Source organism: Cryptotermes secundus, unplaced genomic scaffold (assembly GCF_002891405.2).
Source record: "Cryptotermes secundus unplaced genomic scaffold, Csec_1.0 scaffold611, whole genome shotgun sequence".
In the NCBI taxonomy this organism is placed as follows: Eukaryota; Metazoa; Arthropoda; class Insecta; order Blattodea; family Kalotermitidae; genus Cryptotermes; species Cryptotermes secundus.
Window position 1 is genome coordinate 481,180 of NW_019735565.1, and position 11,635 is coordinate 492,814.

The 11,635-nt window shown below is 41.0% G+C and overlaps 1 protein-coding gene across 3 annotated transcripts; it reads left to right on the forward strand.

Moving 5' to 3' along the window:
* The first annotated feature begins 3,998 nt into the window (after nt 1-3,998).
* LOC111869637 (zinc finger protein 260) lies at nt 3,999-8,277 on the forward strand. 3 transcript variants are annotated; one of them, XM_023861304.2, is made up of 3 exons: nt 3,999-4,401; nt 5,426-6,964; nt 7,245-8,277. In XM_023861304.2, the coding sequence occupies exons 2-3, from the start codon at nt 5,475-5,477 to the stop codon at nt 7,732-7,734; spliced, it is 1,980 nt and encodes a 659-aa protein (XP_023717072.1). In that variant the 5' UTR covers nt 3,999-4,401; nt 5,426-5,474; the 3' UTR covers nt 7,735-8,277. The 3 variants fall into 3 exon arrangements, with proteins under 3 accessions (XP_023717072.1, XP_023717070.1, XP_023717071.1); XM_023861302.2 differs by lacking the exon at nt 3,999-4,401 and adding an exon at nt 4,412-4,784; XM_023861303.2 differs by lacking the exon at nt 3,999-4,401 and adding an exon at nt 5,092-5,269.
* The last annotated feature ends 3,358 nt before the right edge of the window (nt 8,278-11,635 follow it).

Sequence of the window (11,635 nt, forward strand, 5' to 3'; positions counted from 1 at the left end):
GTGACGATGGTACATTAGTACAAATATTATGTTTCTGGACATTATCCATCGTATTGTCTTTATCTAAAAACCGTCCTGTTTATTTTTCAAAACAACGTTTGAGAGACTAGATTCTGTCTCCGTCTTCAGGTAAAACCTTCTCATTTGGGTCCAGTCGATAGAGCTAGCCTTTATCTCCGTAGATAGATAATGTTCAGAAACATAATATATGTATTTCATGTCATTCTGCTTAATAAATTACGCACAGGGACAATATTACCTTTTTACCTTTAGTACCTTAGCCTTATTGAGCTATACGAGAATGCCACAGTTTTTTTTTATCGTAACTTAAGTATATCATACGCGGACTAATACACTTTTAAAATTTAGTTCCAAACAGCCATCAGCTTATTTCCGTTAAGAAATCTGACTGCCCAAGGACAAAGGTTAATATAATTTTATAACAGGCGAGCCGTTAGAAAAATGTCTTATACCCAAAACATTGCTACCCCTTTCCCGAAAACCGTATCATATATACATCATGACGATCGTGATTTCAAATAGCCCCCCTTTTCCTTAGCCAAATTCTATGAAAGTGTAATGGTGGGACGTATTTATTGAGCTAACAGCATCACAGATGGCGAATAGTTTTTGCACACTTATTTATGACCCTTTCTTTTCTCTATTCGAAAAATATTTGGGGGGGATAAGGCCTTGTCTGACCCATTGAACCGTGAACCAGATATGTAGGCCCTTGAAGAGGGTTCCTCCCTCTTTTCCGTCTCTATATCAGGGGTATGCAATGACCCTGACCTAGAGAAATTTTCACTCTTCATGGGAATAGGGAAACTGGCATGGCTTGGTATACAAATGGACTACAGGCTGGACGGCCAGGGTTCGACTCCCAGCAGAGGTAAGAAATTTCTCTTTACTCCACAGCGTCAAGCCAACCTCTGGGAGACTCAGCCTCATATTCAGTGGATACCGGGGACTCTTTAGCCGCGGTTAAAGCTGCCGTGGCATGAAGCTGATCACTCACATCCATCTAGTGCTGAGGTCAAGAATGACGGAGCTATACCTTCACTCCCTCATATGTCTTTACGCATAGTGCTGAATTAATTAAGCATATGGACAACTTTACCTTCACCTCTGCATATTTCTAGCTGTGGAGAAAACTCGGACTCAGGTTCCAGCTCCAGCCGATTAGCCCTTGAAGCCTGAAATTCATATGTGTTTAACAAATCGGTTCTTGTCTCGCTTCTTGTGTCTCTATGAAAACCGTTGGTTCATGCTGATAATGGAAATAATCGCTATTTAGTCTCACAATCACACGAAGCACATACAGAGGCCCATAATTTGTGCGTAAAATCTGTGTGACGCCTGCGTATCTTAAAAATACATAGGCCTATTTGTGTAAAATCTAGGATTGCTTTTAGGTGGAAATCGATCTAAAAGTTTCCTAGATAAATAATTGTTCACCCCTGTTGTCCTGTGGCGACTAAAATTTTGGGAAACCTATTTCTTATGTGACCATTTAGAAACCCCTACCTCTGGTTATCCGCGTATCGATGTCGCAACTCTGTAATGCCACAACAAACAAAATCTTCACCATGAGCATGCTGGGGATCGAAGCGGGTAGGAAATACATTCATTCTTCAGCGAGAAGTAAGCACGCTTCAGAATTTAAATGTTCCTCAGATTTCGTACAACTTTCGAATTTACGTACAGGGCACTCAACGTATTTCGTCAGTTTCTGCAGGTAATTTTTTTTTCCTTGGCACTACAGCCCCAGTGAGCCTAGGCCTACCTCCATGAACTTCTCCGTTCACTTCGGTTTTTCTAGATCTTACTCATTCGGTAGGACTCCTTGGGCGGGTGATCAGCTCGTCGCAAGTCCTCTACCTTTACACAAACACAGAAAAACGCACACACGCAGACTAAACATCCATGCCCTGAGTGGGATTCGAACCCACGATCCCGGTTTCCAAGCGAGCGAAGACAGTACATGCCTTAGACCGCTCGGCTACCGTGACCGGCTCTGCAGGTAAATACAGAGGCATATATCCTTAACGCATTAGAAGACACTGATGGTTCTAAAACGACAGCCAGTTTCGTTAACATCGGCTATTTTAACTTCACAACCTGATGATGGGGACGGAGATGGTCTCAGAAACGTAGTTAATCAATTCACATGGTTGATAACCCGAGAAGGACTCATATCTCCCCGTCCCAAGTTCGCTAGAAGTGGCAGTCTCTCTACTACTGCCATTGTGCTAATGTATAGCATTCTCATGAAAGATACAATTTTCAAAACTCCGTGCCCTTTCAGTCCGCAAGCGAACTATACCGACCGAGCGACCGACGCTTGTCGGTGACGATAGTGCCAACTTTAGCCGACAGAGGGTGTCGCGTGGTCGGCGTATCGGATCCCCACTGCTGTTAATCTCGGGATTCTAGACCGGAGCCGCTACTTTTCTATTCAAGTAGCTGAGTGGACCCCTTTCCAAACACACTACTTCTCAGAAAACCTGGTAGCGCTGTGAATGGAAACCGAGACCTCTGGATCTATAGCCAGGAACGCTGTCCGAAAACTTGTATAATTTATAAGCGAGGTGCAAGATACTGAAGCAAAAGAGGTACTCGCATCTGATATTCTCTGAAGCTAACCAAATATATGAAGCACAGTCCTACTTGAGAAGCTAATTGTCGCTCAGCTGGTCAAGCAATTTACGGCATTTTGTGAAACCCAGCTTTTAATTGTTGTATTCACAAGCTGCTGCCGCGGGACCATATCCTGAGCGAGATGAAACCAGGTCATACCCTCAAAACCCGTATTATTAATGTAGCATGTATAGCCATTGCTAGGGAACAGCTAGGTAAACACGTTCTCGCGAAGGCAAATGCGGGGCCAACAATAGGCAAGGAGTTTCTATTACAAGGCAACGAAATTGCAAACACACAACAATAGAGAATACCTCCACCGTGATCCTGGGAGTCGTAGGAGGCGACGAAAAGGGAAGTCTCAATTCTGAGACAGTAAAATATGGCCTCGAACTCCAAGGGACTCGGACCCGAGAAAGACTGCACTGGCAAGAGCCAGCAGCATATAAAAAAGACAGACTCATCCTCTCGTCAGAGAGGGCGCCCCACAAAAACAAGGCAGTAACTGTCAACAATAATTATTGTTGACAGTTACTGCCTGTTTTTGTGACCAGATAATTATTATAATAATTATCTGGTCATGATCCCCATATGGGACTCGACACCCAGACTTACTGGCTGACTGACCGTCAGGCGCAATGTCACTTTGACTTTGACTTGGCTTCTCGCAGACGTCGTCCGCCTGTGTCTCATCTTACATTGAATGGAAGTAAGTAACTAATTGGCCGCGCCATAGCTCAAGCGGTTTGTTCGATCATGTGGGATTTGTGGTGGACGTAGTGGCGGGTTTTCTCCGAGTACTTCGGTTTCCCCTGCCAATCTTAATTCCACCAAATTCTCCATCATCATAATCACCCGGGGTACAATAGGCCAATCAGTGGACTCCGTGCCGAGTGGACCCAGTTGGACTCCATCCCCCCCCCTTAGCGAATTAAAAAAAAAATAGGAATGTTGTTTGTGATGTAACGGACGACTTCCACCTCAGAGAGCAAAGTGTGCTGCCATCTCTGCACAGGTTTTCATGACGTCTTGACCGTCTTGACCAATTGTAAGTTCACATAACCTGTGCAAGATGGGGTATGATGTGATCTGTTGTAGCATGAGCGGATGCGTGTTTGGAACACGAAGGAAAGACGTACAAACAACATTGTTAATTGTTTATATCCATTGCAGTAATTAGATTACATCTTCGTCTCTTTCATTTATATTGTTTGCTTAAGCAGCCTTAATAATTTGGAACAATACAAAGTGAAATAGCTTTCCACTCATGATGTTAAACACGGAACGAAATTCATTCTATAATATGGAGTATTTTGAATGTCATGTTGGCCACTCTTAATGGCCGCCTATCGATTGTCATATGTCGATAGATGGAAATTGACTGTCAGTTTGCATTTGACATATGACAGGATTTTAAGTTTTTCTGATAATATCAATTACTTCCGTATTGTAACACTAAGACGAACATGTGTTCTAAATTTATGGCTCCACTGTGTTGGTTTCAAGACATAAAAAGTGGATTACATTTTCCCGATTAAAAATAACATGAAAAGAAGCCCGCTACTATGGCTTGGACCAAAACGTTGAACATGGTCCTCAGAAATATAATTACATTAATGAAAGATGTTGGAGTACAGTTGGTGAATATAAATGGTGCTGTGAACTCTGGAGTGTTATTTTTTTTTAATGTGATATGTATGTAAAGCAATGAACAACATGGGGCAAACATCAACAGAGCAATGGGCCCCACCTTGGAGTCAGGTAAAAGTTTATGACGGCAAAGGAAGTGTTGGGATGGAATACACAATGCTAGAATCCTACTTTGACAGTTTGTATCCTATGAAATCGGGTGATGTCAGTTCAATACAGTCCCTTACCGACAGCAAGATAACCCCAGATAATAACCTTCATTCTAATAGCGTCCCGATATCAAGTGAAAAGAGAGGTTTTGAAGTAGAAGTGACAGTGACACCCCCTGAGAATAATAATACATGTTTTCATAAAGCCGCAGAAACAGTGAACAAAAACGTTTCTAATGAGAAGTCAAGTAATGGAATGCATTACACACAAGAAGTGCCATTTCCAACTTCTCTGCCAGAATGTGTAATTAAAGAAGAACCAGTTACGGTTTTGGATGGTGTAGAGTAAGACAATTTGTTTAAATTTTAAACTGAACCCATGTACATTATTACTGGAAACGATATGGTTTTATCATATGAAATTAAGCTATTTGGGGTATTTTTAAATTATGCCATTGGCTGCCATGCGGTCATACCAACATGAATATCTTCAATGAATTATTACGTTTGGATTAATATTTTATTCCAATTCATTGAAATCAAATCATAAATTAAATATTGGATATTTAAAATATCTATTATTCTATAAGAATTTTAATGCGTTTTTATTAACAATTATGAAGTGGCTTTCATAGTACATATGTGAATATTCCTGAATGGTTATGGGATTTATATGTTGGCGATATACAGAAGTAAAAGGAAAATGGCTGACTGTCAAGTATTTGTTGATGTCTTTAAAATATCCCGAATTGCTCTTACTGATGTTTTCTGATTGTACTGAAGTATAGAAGCAGTTAAGTTAGATTCACGGTGTAATATTTATCAGGATGGTAGGTGTTACTGTAGATAAATGTTAGTAATTTGATAGGAATAATTTTTTTATTGCTAAGCCTAGCAGTGCCGTGTTATTGATTCTTTAAAAATTCGAGCTGTAATGTAACGAAAAACGAGTAATGTATTGAAGTATGTTATTTATATCGTTCCAGGCGCCGAACACCAGGGTTAGCATCAGTAGGATGGGGGAGCCATCCATCCATGCATTTTGACTCTCTCAAAGTTGTGTCAGAACATCTCGTGGAGAGAATCAAACTGGAAGATTCTCTATTTCGCGATGTGTTTCAGAGTGCTGCCAGTTTCCCAATGTGTGCCGCTTCAGCACCTACATCATCTTGCAACAGTCCTTGGGGAATTACCCCACAGTGCAACTTGAACACTTTTGGGTCCTCTATTAATGATACAGCAGTTTGTCACGGAGGAAACACTGACAGTCAAAATAAAACAAAGGCTTATTCTGTAGGAAACAAGGAACAAAATTCCACTGCGTTTATACAAACAAATAATTTTAATAAGAACATGAATAATAATTTTATGTGTACAACTATGTTTCTAATGAATGACAGCCTGCAACAAAACAATGCACATCAGTCACACAGTAATTCTAAAAAACATAACGATATATTTAATGTTACATGTGAAAAAGGTTGCAATTGTGAATCAACAAACTCACTGTTTCGTGCCAGCGGCGGTCAGGTGTTTAGTGCTGAAAAGCATGCTGCTGCTGCTAAACACTTCATGACTCCATGTGGACCATTGCAGTTAACTGCACAGGAATGTAGTGAATTTTTACTGAAAAAAGTCGCGGTCTCCAACAGCCTAGTAGGATCTGACAGTTCTCATATAGGGGCTCAGAACAATTATAGCACAAATAATACACAGCAGAAGAACAGACATTCAGGTGCAAGCTTGGATAATGCTCAAGAGACAAACAATACCTCAAGTGGGAAGTTGGCTGATACTGGGGTTAACACAGGGCAGAAGTATCGAGTGGCCAAGGAGCGTCCTTTTTCATGTCAGGAGTGTGGAAAGTCATTTCTGCTGAAACATCATCTGGTGACACATGCTCGAGTTCACACTGGTGAACGACCTCATGTGTGTCCAGAGTGTGGCAAGAGCTTTGCACACAAGCACTGTCTGAGTACGCACCTGCTGCTTCACAGCAGTCAGCGGCCATATCAGTGCCCAGAATGTAAGAAGTCATTTACTTTGAAACATCATCTTGTGACTCATGCTCGAGTTCATAGTCGGGATCGGCCATTTGTTTGTCGGGAATGTGGGCGAACATTTCCTCAGAAACGCCATTTGGCCACCCATGCAAAGTTTCATTCAGGCGAACGTCCACATGTATGTGAAGAATGTGGGGAGTCATTCTCACGTGAAGAGCACCTTGTGATCCATTCTCGCTTTCACGGTGGCCAGCAGCCATATGTGTGTCCAGACTGTGGAAGCACTTTTGCCCGCAAATTTGAGCTGGTGAACCATGGGCGCCTGCATGGTCGCATACCGCATTCCTGTGATGTATGTGGCAAGGAGTTCCTACAGAAGCGAACGCTCCTCGCTCATGCTCGACTCCACGTGGAAGGGGAACGTCCATTTGTCTGTCAGCCCTGTGGTGAAACTTTCCAACGCAAAACAGAACTTGTTGAGCACTCCCACATTCATGCAGATGAGAAGTCCTTCGTATGCAGGTAGCTGGGTCCCCTGGCATCATTCTCATAGTCAGTATGTAACCATGTTAGATCATGTCATCTAGAGAAGGAAGGTACCGGAAACTTGGGAGCAGAGACTTCTCTAACATCCAAGCATTTTCAAGGAACAGTTCACATTAGATCATTGATTAGATTGAAACTACCTGCCATGAGTTCCCTTCCTTTCTGTAAGCACTAGTCATTGTATATTTCCACGTATTTACTCACATTAATACACATGGTCTGAAGTTGGTTGCATTCTCTGTGTACTTTTTCGTAGGGAATGTGGTGATTGTTTTCCAAATCGAGAGGCTCTTGCGCTACACTACCGTCTCCATGCTGGCGATCGTAACTTTGTTGCGGACTTATGCGGTCTTGCAGCAGCATTCCAGCAACCAGCAGCTCACTTCCTGTGTCCAACTCCACTCCATCCAACTGCCATGAGCAAGTTGAACCAGAGTTCTGTTGGAACCTCTGCGTCTCTCAGCGGTATGGTGCCATCAACTCCGCCACAGCCGAAACCAAAACCTCATGTTTGCCCTGACTGCGGCAAATGTTTTGCCCAAAAGCATGGGCTAGCACAGCATAACAGAAGGCACAGTGGTGGCAGCTGTGATGTTAGGCACCATGCCTGTGACAAATGTGGTAAAGCTTTCTTTCAGAAAAACCATTTGGCTTTGCACCAGAGGCAGCATCTGGAACTTGCAACGTCAGACACCCACACAGACACAAAGGCATTTCAAGTTAACATTCCAATATCAGGAGAATAATGCGGAAGGGAAATATTTTAGGTTTGTGATTATCGGAACACATTTTTATATTTATGTGAATGGATTTTGTGGCTGCATTCAGTTTTGGAATTTTATATTAAAATCTTGCCAAATTGATAGAAGAGTTACGGAAGTCGTGTTTAGTTTCGTATGGACGTATACTGTACAAATTGTTCCATGCCAGTTTTTAATTTACAGGCTTGTGCTTAGGCCTAAGGTTTTCATGATTGTCGAATAAAGGTTATGACAGTGTGCAGTTTTCTGTTTAGCAGTGCTTTAGAAGGCCTGCTGCATTCATTGAAAGAAACTTGGACATAGCAGATTCTTTTGAGACATCAGTAACCACATGTAGAACTATACAGTATCATAGCCCAGAAGACTGCAATCTTATTTGATTTTGCTTGTGAAATTGAGGGCTGTTCCATGCTTTGGTTTACATTCAAAATCATATTCTAGGCTAACTGAAATAATGTTGCACTTTTTTTTTAAATTGTTTATAAGTAGTATTTAAGATTGAGTGTGGCATTTATGACAGATATGAAAGATAAATAAGAAGAAAGCAGTCTTCTGGGATTTGGCACCGTGTATATGTGGTGTTAACCAACGTTTCGGAGGAACGTATCGTCTCCATCATCAGGGTAGAAGAAAAAATATAAGAAATCTGCAAGCGAAGAGACTGTGAGAACCGGTAAAAGCACGGTCTCTTCGCTTGCAGATTTCTTATATTTTTTCTTCTACCCTGAAGATGGAGGCGATACGTCCCTCTGAAACGTCGGTTAACACCACATATACACGGTGCCAAATCCCAGAAGACTGCTTTCTTCATAGTCACCGCCGTGAAAGCCTCAAATCTTACATGAAAGATAAATGCTTATTGATGATCTTGGAATAGTTGCTTTAGTTTGATAGTAAAATATGTGAGAGAATTATTATATAGCAACAGATTTATTAATGTGTGATGTGTCTAATAAAATATTAGTGAAAGTGAAATATAGTTCTGTAGTGGATACATATCGAGCCATGAATTGTATGCAGCTGAGTGTTCACGTTGTAAGAAGGTGAATTATATATGGCCGTGTTGATGTTCGGAACATATTTTTCAGCTCATCAGATGTTTTAGAAATTATAGTACTCAGCTGTTGTAGCATGCTTTAAGAAATTGGAAGAGATTCAAAATATGAATGATCCAGACATGTCAAGCTTATTATAAAATGAAAGAATTTCTCTCATAAAATATTCTTGCCATTAGTGACTGTGTGGTTTTATTTCGAAGTTTATAAAACTACTTTAACTGATAAACATGGTACAGTATATTGAAGACCAAAATTGTTCTTAAAATGAATATCATTGCTACATGAACCGTTGTGAAATGTTAGCATTGTTGCAATAAGTCTTGTGACCTTTCTGTATGTTATTTTATCTTTTATATTTTTTTTCTTATATGTTGTGATAGTCCATTTTTTTACCTGACAGTTGTAACATAAAGGAACATATTGTAGGCCTCTTGAGAGTTCCAATATTCATTATTGTTGTTAAATTATGTTTAATGTATGTAAATGAAATGTATTTACACCTGAAGTATTAACAAAGTTTTGATTGTCTTTTGCAGATTCTGTTTAAATAACACAACTGGTCACCCTCACCTTATTGTAGCTGATCCTTCCTGATACTTGCTCTGCGACAGGTGATGTCAGGTGTGGGAATGAGGCAGCGTGTCAAGTTGCACAGCTATGGCCAGCATCACGGGGTTGAGCATGGACTGTGTCATGATTCGCATGTTTGTTTGTAGTAAAAAAAAAGGTTGTTGTCCCTGTGCTTAACTATTTAAGCACTACATCATGAAGATGTATGAGGAAGTGGATGTATAGATCCAAATTTTCTTGACCTTGGAACTAGTTGGAGCTGAGTGGTCAGCTTCGTGCCCACAGCCGCTTTACCCCTGGGGAAAGAGCCCCCAGTATCATTGAGTAGGAGGATGGGTGGACCCCAGAGCTGGTCTGGATGACCTGGAGAAGTGAAAATTCTTGCCCCCACTGGAACTTGAACTCCTACCCCTTGGGCATTCAGCCCGTAGCCAGTTGCTATATCAACTGCACTATCCCGGCTCTTTTAGTAAATACTTATGTGCTTATTCAGAACACTTTTAAGAAGTACTGTGTGCTGGAATGTGATGCTGTGTAGTAAAGTAAAGTAAAAAGTAAGTAAAGCTATCCCTGTAACAGGCCGTGAAGGCCCATAGGGTTGTGAGACGTTGAGGGTCCCACATTATCTAGACAATCAGCTCAGAGATGGCGGTAAGGTTGTCAGCCTTATGCGCCGGCCGCGCTGTACCCCCCAGGAAAATTATTTAATTAATTCCTGGTACTCATTTCTGTTAGAGGCTGAGTTGACCCCAGGGCCATAGTGCGGCTGGAAGGATTAGGTCAATTGAAAAATCCAATGACCTCATCGGGACTTGAACCCACGACCTTCCAACTTGTAGGATAGTGCCTCAACCCACTACGCTACCGCGCGCCCCGATGTTGTGTGGTCCAGTAGTAAACAAGATTACATAGCAACACATCCCAAGGCAGTACTCTTCACACTCACAGCTGTGAGAACCTCAAATCCTACATAGGAATACATCTGCATCTTCACTGTGTTTCATGCTGAAGTTCTCTATAGGGAAACATCTACTATTTAGGTTTGTCTGGGTCCTGGCTGATTCTTGGTTGCTGTTATTATTATTCTGTATTACAAATTTCTCTTCTTTTTGCTTGACGACATTCATTCTAGCATTATACAGATGAGAGTGAAGGACAAGCTCTCAAATTCCATACCATGGGAGAGAGAGTGCTGGAACACTATTGTGTTGTCTCCTTTGCTGTGAGTGCCAAAACAAAAGCTTGTGTTTAAACAAAAATTTCAGTACAGTGATTGATTTTATAGTCATTAGTCATCTTAATTTTATTTAAAAATAACATTTGGGAGACAGAATCCAGTCTGTAAAATAACATTTTAAAATAAGAAATAAGATGATTGAAAATACCCTGAAAGTTAATTGTTATATTAATATACTATTATCATGAACTTCTAAGAATTTCAGTATATAATTATAAAAGGTGAAGGTGTCCCTGCACCTAATTAAGCTCTGTTCCATGAATTCATGGGGAAGTGGAGGTATAGCTCCATGCATTCCAAATCTTGGAATTTGATGGAAGTGAGTGGTTAGGTTCACGGCTTGGATGCTTTAGCCCTGGGAAATAAGCTTCCAGTAATCATTTGGTTTGATACTGTGTGGGCCCCAGTGCTGGCATGGACACTATGGAGCAGAGAAAAATTTCTTACCCCTGCCAAAAATTGAAGCCAGATTCCTCAGACATACAAGCTATAGCCCAGTCTCTGTACTGACTGAACTATCCGAGCATCAGAGGATTTACTACGCAGTTAATAATATCAATGTACAGTGGCCATCAGTTGCAGTAGTAAACATATCCTTTTTTTTTTTTTTTTTAAATTGTTTCATTTTGGTCCGTTACACTATCAATCACCAATTATCAATAGAACCTCCGTCGAGTGTAACAATATATATTCTTGTCACCATTTTCTCACATTTGCCTTACATGTTTCGGCTCACAAAGAGCCATCATCAGAGGCAACCACAACAAAAACATGGAAACACTTGCACTGCTCAACAATCACAATATACAGTTTTTTGTGGAAGATGTTACACGTATCGGAGCGTAAAACACAACAACATCCAGTACCCCGAGTGCGGGTATCCCATTTGCATTTAAAATATCACCCACAAAGCGGGTCGTTAATGTTAAAATTAAAGTTAAAACCGTCCAAGTAAAATATTCAGGTTCCTCTTAGTGGATAGTCCCAATGGGGGAGGCGTCAGCACGAGGTTGTGTGGGCT